Below are 8684 nucleotides of genomic sequence, written 5' to 3' on the forward strand. Positions count from 1 at the left end.
ATGTAGATTGCTGGGGTCCTGCTCCAGAGGGTCCGATTTAGTAGATCTGGGTTAGGACCCGGGGATCAGGTGGTCTGCAGATCAAACCTTGAGAAACATCACCCTCAAAATGACGGTGGGCAAGTCTCCCTTCCTGGAGAAGTCGGCACCACTGGCAACTCCCAAAGGGCCCGCTCAGAAAAGGCTGGGCGAACAAAAGAGGGCGTTCATCCTTCCTCGCCCCATCAGCCTTCAGAAACCTACATTCGGCTGATGCCACTCGGGCGCGGAGACCCAGGTGCTGGGGTGAAGACGGAAGCGGAGAGTTTCCAGAAGAGACCCTCCCGTGGAGCAGGGCGGGCTGGCTCGCGCACAGCGGGACGGAGTGGGGCGACTCCCCCTGCCCCGGTCCGGCCGAGCCGGGGAGCCCCATCGCCAGCCCGCCCCGCACCCCGCCGCGCGCCGGCTGAGTGCTTAGTCACCGTGAGGCTGCGGCGGCCCTGCGCGCCCCCTCCTTTCCCGGGCCCGCCCACGGGCCGCACCCCCGCGGCGCGCACTTCCGCGTGCATGGCCCTGCCGGCCCGGACTCTGAGCGCGAGCGCGGGGCTCGGCTGGCGGCAGGCGGCGCGCACTTTACCCGGCTACGCGCCACCTTGGGCCCGGGCTACCTGCGCCCCCTCCCGCGCCATGGCGTTTAGGCAGGAGCCGCAGCCTTCGTGCCCGCCGCCCGCCGCTGGCGTCGCGGCCTGCTACGACTACCTGGTGATCGGGGGCGGCTCGGGCGGCTTGGCCAGCGCGCGCCGGGCGGCCGAGCTGGGCGCCCGGGCCGCCGTGGTGGAGAGGCACAAGCTGGGCGGCACTTGCGTGAGTACCCGCTCGCTCCCGGCGCTTCTCTTCACGCCTGGGTTCCTGCAGCGCCGCGTCCCGCCGCCCCGCTTTGTCTCAGCCTCTCTCTGCAGGAACAGCCTGTGCTCTTGCCTAGCGCGACCTCCCCCGACTCCCCGAGGACGGGCCCCCAGCGCTGCGCTGTCCGCTTTCGCACGCGGGTCGGAGTCAGGATCCCAGCGGGGTTTGATGAGAGAAGTGTAAAGGGGCTTTTCCGCGGCCCCCGAAGCTGAGCCTGCGTCTGTTCCAGCGCAGGTATCAGAATAACGCTGGCCGGAGATGGTGAAATCTAACATAACTTTCCTGCATCCTCACTCCTCAAGGTGGAAGGGTATCGTATCCATGCTCGATCTCATCACCAGATCCATGAAACATAAAACTGCATCTAGAATAGTTGGCAGCTGGTCTGAGTCTCCGTGGGGAGAGGGGAAGGGAGGATAGAGCCCGTGTCACTGAATGAGGATCCCGGTCCTCTCCCTTCAGTTTCAAGGGCAGAATTTACAGCAGCGGTTCTCACTTTTGGCTGCACATTTGCATCACCTGAGGAGTTGAAAAAATTCTGCTGCCTGGGTGCAGCCTCGGCTTTGGGTGATTCTTAAGTGCAGCCAAGGTTGAGAATCATCAACGACAGTTGACATTGATGTAGGATTTATTGTTAAATGACTTTACAGACCTTTTGTTTTGTTTTGGAGAGATTTTAAAACTACCTCCCCCCCAAAGAGGGTTGTAAATCCTGCGATTGAGAAACTATTACTTTAAAAAATAAATTTAGTTCCCCAGTTATTGGTGTGGGCGCTTCTGTCACAAGACTTGGGCGAGGTACTTGCTGTTAGTATTAAAATGTTGTATCCGAGTGTAACCTGGGCTTGGGCATGGAGTTCTCGAAGTTCCTTTGGAGAGGGATGCTTAAATTACACTACACTGGGAACTCCTTAAGGGCAGAAATGGGTTCATATGTTTGCAAGCTCTTATCACCTTAACAGAGAGCTTGCTCAATAACCGTATGTGAATGAAACTCAAAATTAACAGCTGTGAAAGGGCTGTCTCCGGTGTCCCGTGCTCACTTTTTAAGTTCAAAACGGAAGTGGAAACGAGGAAAGGAAAAATCCCTGTTAATTATCAACTTGCACCTTGACACCTTAGTCTAGACAGACTCTTAGGAGAAGTCTGGCTCTGCAGAAAGCAGATGGAGGGGTGTCACTACGAGGCCCCCCGGACAACTGGTGACATCACTTGATAACTGCTCATCTTTGTCCCTCTCTACTTTTCTGTTTTCCTCCTTCGCCATGTGTGTCATAATCAGCTTGTGGTAGCCTTCATCGTTGCCTGGTTCCACTGGTATTAATCAAGAAGCGGCTGACCCCATTTTTAGGTTCCTGTTAGAAACGTGAATGCTTTAAGAGATCAACTACTTCCGAGAACAAGTAAAGGACAGCTTAGTCAACCATTTACTGCTTCCTTATAGAGTGCCTGGCCTTGCTTATCTCATTATGCTGCAGCAACTTTTATTTTTTAGTAAGCGTTGATCTCTTGGGGTAAATCCCCTATTTAATATTTTTATTACATTACATTTGGGCTCTTCTCAAACTGCCTTTTGGTTTTGAAATTCAAGGAAGGATGTAGTATGCCTTAGAATATCAGAGAAGATAAAACCAACTGATAAGACCTGTTTAGGTCTGTCTCAGGATTCTAGTTGTCTGGGTTATCCACAGGTGCATTAATAAACTTCTTAGTGCAGTGATTTCCAAACAGGTGTTAGGGAAAATTGAGGCATTCTGAAGCACATTTCATTTGTTCTTGTCCTCACTTCTCGTAATCTAAGTGCTAAGTATTTGGATTGGGGCTGGTTGAGATAAAAGGGTAGATACCAACATTTGTAAGACAAAGGTCCCTTCCCTCAAGGAATTTGCAGTAAGGTGGGGAAGCAAAATGTAGACAGGCAACCCCAGAGTGAGGGGGGTCTATGTTAATTGTTGTTATGGTAGTTGAGAGAAGAGCGTAATTATCACTTCTGCTTGGGCATATTGGATAGTTTTGGGACAGAGATAGTATCTTTGTGAACTTGAACTGGATGAATATCGTTTTTTGACAGGGTAGGTCAGGGGCAGAGGCACAGAAGCAAGGTATGTTGTGTAATCATATTTGACTGGAGCAGAGGGCGTCTCCTACAAAGCTGATGGGCAGGTGTAGTAAAACAGAGTTTCTGGAAGCACAGTGAACTGTGGAAGGGTTCTGAGCAGGAGAGTGACACGATGAAAGTGGCTTTGTACTCGAGATACTGTTGAGAGATGTCCCTTGGGAAAGTCAGAGAGAAGTTTCTTTACTGTTGACTCTCCAACCAGGTGTTTTTTTTTTTCCTAAATGTTAATTAATGTATGTTAATTCTAAAGCTTGGTAAAATTTTTAAGTTGCTGTGGATAAATTCCCACAGGAGTTTCAAATTAAAGCCTCACGGTGGCTGTTATTTCCAGCGAGTGGGATTATGTTTTGTTTTTAACTGTTTCATTATTTGTTCATTTATTAATATGCCAGGTATATAGGTACTTTTTTAGATGCTGGGGTCACAGCAATAAAGCTAAAAGATAAAAATCCCCATCCTCATGGAGCTCACATTCTGTAGTTTCTAAATTTTCCATGCATTTTTTTTAACAAATAAAAAAAATACAAGTTTTTGTTTTTAGCCTTCCTCCATGAAAACTTAGACTCATGGACTGATGGAGTTGGAAATGATTTTGGAGATCTACTAATCCAGTCTGACTATAGTTGTTTTTTGTTTGTTTTTTTAATAGGAAGCACTTACATAAGCTTGCTGACTTAATTTTTTTCAGAGTAATGACCATTAAAAAAAATTCTTCTATCACTATCGTTTTTATCAAGAACGATTTTTTGATTAAAAGTAGGAAGCTTATAATTTCAAGTAAGGGACAGCCCTTTATTTATTTAACTCTTTTTTGCGGGGCGGGGTGGGGGCTGCCCCGCGGCTTGCAGGATGTTAGTTCCTCCACCAGGATCAAACCCGTGTCTCCTGCAGTGGAAGCAGAGAGTCTTAACCACTGGACTGCCAGGGAAGTCCCGACTGTCCTTTAAATTGAATACTTTTAGCTTTTTAAAAACGGAGCGTGGGCCCCATTGCTTTCATTTCATTAAGGATCCAACCTAACCAAATCCTTATAGGAGTTTAGAAGCATTGTTCCAGCCCAGGACCCTCATTTTTACCAAGGAGCAAATTGAATGTCAATTAAAATGTGGTTGAAAACAAAACCAAGTGTAGAATAACCTATGGAATTAGCATAGGTTATTAGCTATGCTAATTAGCAGCCAAACCATGGCTTCTGTGTAATTGTGTGGAGTAATTTATGATTTGATGAACATTTTTAAGCATTCTTCTCAGCTACAGGGAGGAACCTTCTTACTTCTGCCTCTTAGGAAACAGTCATTATTTACTTTGAAAGCACTTATCTACTAGGTGGGTCTCCACTTCAGAGCTCCTGATCTAGTAGGTCTGGAGTGAAGCCCCAGCAGGTGTATTTTTAAAGAGCCTCATTCTGATTCTGTTGTACCTGAGCCCGACTCAGTGCTGGGGGTTTCATGGGGAGCAGGAACTGTGTGAAGACTTTAACCCTATGGAAGCATTAGAATGAATCTGGAGAACCTTGCACAGTTTGTGGGGATCAGATGATTATGAGTTTGGTCCTAGAGTCATTCATTTCCTGGGTTCATGATTTCATGCTTCTGGAGTAAGAGCCTTCCATGGGTGTCTGTATGGTGTGACTGTTTGCCTTGATCTCCTGACTCCTCCTCAGTTTTCCTTTTCCTGGATGCTTTTTTTTTTCTCTTCTGTGATACAATGGAGTAGGCCCCTTCCCAGCAAACGGGTATTTTCACGATGAGTGACCTGTGTTGGTGTACCTGAGAGTTCACTTTTCTTTGATGGAATTTATCACTTTCAACTGTTAAGAAACTCAGGTATGAAATGACTTTGCTCTGTATTGTGGTAGGGGAGGAAAAACTTTCTCTCTTCCCATTTATGTTCAGTAGCTGGGGCCTGCAAATTAAACAGAAAATGGACAGATTATGGGAGAAAAGGTTTATTTCATTTGCACACATGAGTGTCACAGAAAAGAAGTGGGGAAAAAAAGGAACTCTTAGGCCTGGGAGCTTAATGCCAACTTAACAAAGGGTGACAAATTGTGGAAAAGTGACTAGACAAAGGAAGGGGGCTTGGGGCTTCTAGAGGTGGTAAATTGTGGGAAGGTAAATATATGGGGGGAAACTAATGGAAGATAAGGGTTACTTTAATAAGGTTTTTTGGTGCAGATTCATCTCAGTGCTACCTTTCCATCTCCAGTGATAAGGGTTTTTCTGCTGCTGGTACAGGATAAGGGTGGGAAACACCTTCATAAAGGGAAATTTAAGCTTTGCTTTTAGGTAGAAAGGGGGAGAGCAGAGTTCCTCCTGTGTCTGCTGTTTCTTAATTGTCTTCACCTCAAAATAATTTTTATGTCAAAGGAGCATGTTTTGGGGTGGCATATTCTGATCCCCTCAAGTTCAGAGCGAAATAAGCAATGAGAGCCAGTACTGCTACTAAACTTCTGATGGGTAAACTAGGTCAAGAGGCAGGTGTAGCTCTAATAACATTCCACTCTTTTTTGGCCACACAGCGTGCAGCATGTGGGATCTTAGTTCCCCGACCAGGGATCAAACCTGCGTTCCATGCAGTGGAAGCATGGAGTCTTAACCACTGGACTGCCAGGGAAGTCCCCGACATGATTCCACTCTTTCTTTTTTTTTTTAATTTTTGGCTGTGTTGGGTCTTTGTTGCTGCGTGCGGGCTTTCTCTAGTTGTGGTGAGTGGGGCCTACTCTTCGTTGCAGTGCGCAGGCTTCTCATTGCAGTGGCTTCTCTGTGTGCTCTAGGCACACAGGCTTCAGTAGTTGTGGCACGTGGGCTCAGTAGTTGTGGCACACAGGCTTAGTTGCTCCACGGCATGTGGGATCTTCCCAGACCAGGACTCAAACCCGTGTCCCCTGCATTGGCAGGCAGATTCGTAACCACTGCACCACCAGGGAAGGCCCAGATTCCACTCTTAAATTACTCTTTATTTTTCTGGATCAGGTAAAAAATTATAATAGTATTAGGTTAGGCGTTAAAAAAGGGAAACTGAAAGAAATCATCTGTTTTTCTAGGATTCAGTTAAAAATAATCTTTTATTGCCTACTGCAATTAAGTAATTTCTGAGAGCAGAAAAATACATGAGTTAATTTTCAAGTTCAGTTTTTGGGAGTCTCCAAAAAGGTAAATATAGGCAAAACTCACAGCACTTTGCAGATTCTGCTTTTTTTTTTTTTTACAAACTGCAGGTTTGTGGCAACCCTGCGGTGAGCACATCTGTTGGCACCATTTTTCCAACAGTATTTGCTCAATCGTGTCTCTTTGTCACATTTTTGTAATTCTTGCAATATTTCAAACTTTTTATTAATTTATTTATTTTTGGCTGTGTTGGGTCTTCGTTTCTGTGCGAGGGCTTTCTCCAGTTGCAGCAAGTGGGGGCCACTCTTCATCGCGGTGGGCAGGCCTCTCACTATCATGGCCTCTCTTGTTGCGGAGCACAGGCTCCAGACACGCAGGCTCAGTAGTTGTGGCTCATGCGCCCAGTTGCTCCGCGGCGTGTGGGATCTTGCCAGACCAGGGCTCGAACCCGTGTCCCCTGCATTGGCAGGCGGACTCTTAACCACTGCGCCACCAGGGAAGCCCCAAACTTTTTCTTCATCATTATATCTGTTATGGTGATCTGTGATCAGTGATCTTTCATGTTACTATTACGACTTGCTGAAGAATCAGATGATGGTTAGCATTTTTTAGCAATAAAGTGTTTTCTTAATTAAGTTACATGCATTTTTTTTTTTAGACAATGCTATTACACACTTAATAGACTATGGTGTAGTGTAAACATAACTTTTTTTTTTTAGAACACAATATTATTATTTTTAATACTTTTTTCTTTTTCATTTATTTGCTTATTTATTTGTTCTTGGCTGCATTGGGTCTTCGTTGCTGCGCGCGGGCTTTCTCTAGTTGTGGCGAGCGGGGGCTACTCTTTGTTGCGGTGCGCGAGCTTCTCATTGAAGTGGCTTCTCTTGTTGCAGAGCACGGGCTCTAGGTGCGCGGGCTTCAGTAGTTGTGGTGCATGGGCTCAGTAGTTGTGGCTCGCAGGCTCAGTAGTTGTGGCACACAGGCTTAGTTGCTCCGTGGCATGTGGGATCTTCCCGGACCAGGGCTCAAACACGTGTCCCCTCCATTGGCAGGCGGATTCTTAACCGCTGCGCCACCAGGGAAGTCCCTAAACATAACTTTTATATGCACTGGGAAACCAAAAAAATTGTGTGACTGCTATGATATTCACTTTATTTCGGTGGTCTGGAACTGAATCTGCAATATCTCCAAGGCCTGCCAGTATAATGCTTCTCATGATCAAGTGCAAACCAAGAAGAAATGCATAGATGGCCCAAAGCCAAGGTGAATTAGAGCCTTCTGGGAGCTTTGTCTCTGCTATTCAGGGCGGTTCAGTTCTCTGCCCATGTAGATATGGGAAGAGTCAGCTTGAGGAAAAAGTTCGTTCTGACTTATTATTCCCTTTGCCCCAGGCCTGTAGGAGCATGTGTTCCAGTGTTCTTTCTGACTGTACTGATTCTGTGGTAAAGACTGACCCACTTCTTGTGGTATAGGCGTACAGTTCTTACTAATAAGTACTGATCACCAGACAAAACCTTTTTTTTTTTAATTGCAGTATAATCGGCATATAACATTGTATTACTTTGAGGTGTACACATAATAATTCGATATTTGTATATATTGGGAAATGATCACCACCTTAAATGTAGTTAGCATCTGCCACCATACATAGTTAACGAGTTTTTCTTGTGATGAGAACTTTTAAGATGTACCCTCTTAGCAGCTTTTATGGACAGCTACATGTAAAAGAATGAAATTAGAACACTCCCTAACACCATACACAAAAATGAACTCCAAATGGATTAAAGACCTAAATGTAAGACCAGACACTATAAAACTCTTAGAGGAAAACATAGGAAAAACACTCTTTGACAGCAAGATCTTTTTTGACCCACCTCCTAGAGTAACGGAAATAAAAACAAAAATAAACAAATAGGACTTAATTAAACTTAAAAGCTTTTGCACAGCAAAGGAACCCGTAAACAAGACAAAAAGACAACCCTCAGAATGGGAGAAAATATTTGCAAATGAAACAACAGACAAGTGATTAATCTCCAAAATATACAAACAGCTCATCATCAAAAAAACAAACAATCCAATGAAAAAATGGGCAGAAGACCTAAATAGACATTTCACCAAGGAAGACATACAGATGGCCAAGAGGCGCATGAAAAGATGCTCAACATCACTAATTATTAGAGAAATGCAAATCAGAACTACAGTGAGGTATCACCTCACACCATCAGAATGGCTACTATCAAAATATCTATAAACAATAAATGCTGGAAAGGGTGTGGTGAAAAGGGAACCTTCCTGCACTATTGGTGGGAATGTAAATTGATACAGCCACTATGGAAAACAGTATGGAGGTTCCTTAAAAAACTAAAAATAGAACTACCATACGACCCAGCAATCCCACTACTGGGCATGTACCCTGAGAAAACCATAATTCAAACAGAGGCATGTACCACAGTGTTCATTGCAGCACTATTTACAATAGCCAGGACATGGAAGCAACCTAAATGTCCATCGACACATGAATGGATAAAGAAGATGTGGCACATATATACAATGGAATATTACTCAGC

At 45.3% G+C, this 8684-nt stretch overlaps 1 protein-coding gene across 2 annotated transcripts in view; it reads left to right on the top strand.

Moving 5' to 3' along the window:
* Positions 1–252: 252 nt before the first annotated feature.
* GSR (glutathione-disulfide reductase) overlaps positions 253–8684 on the top strand; it is a 48686-nt gene continuing 40254 nt past the window's right edge. The window contains exon 1 of one of the 2 annotated variants that reach the window (XM_007119028.3): positions 253–843. In XM_007119028.3, coding sequence (XP_007119090.2) covers positions 253–843 — 591 coding nt within the window. The remainder of the gene's footprint in view (positions 844–8684) is intronic. The other variant, XM_007119027.3, reaches the window with a different exon arrangement.

Source organism: Physeter macrocephalus, chromosome 20 (genome assembly GCF_002837175.3).
Source record: "Physeter macrocephalus isolate SW-GA chromosome 20, ASM283717v5, whole genome shotgun sequence".
Taxonomy (NCBI): Eukaryota; Metazoa; Chordata; class Mammalia; order Artiodactyla; family Physeteridae; genus Physeter; species Physeter macrocephalus.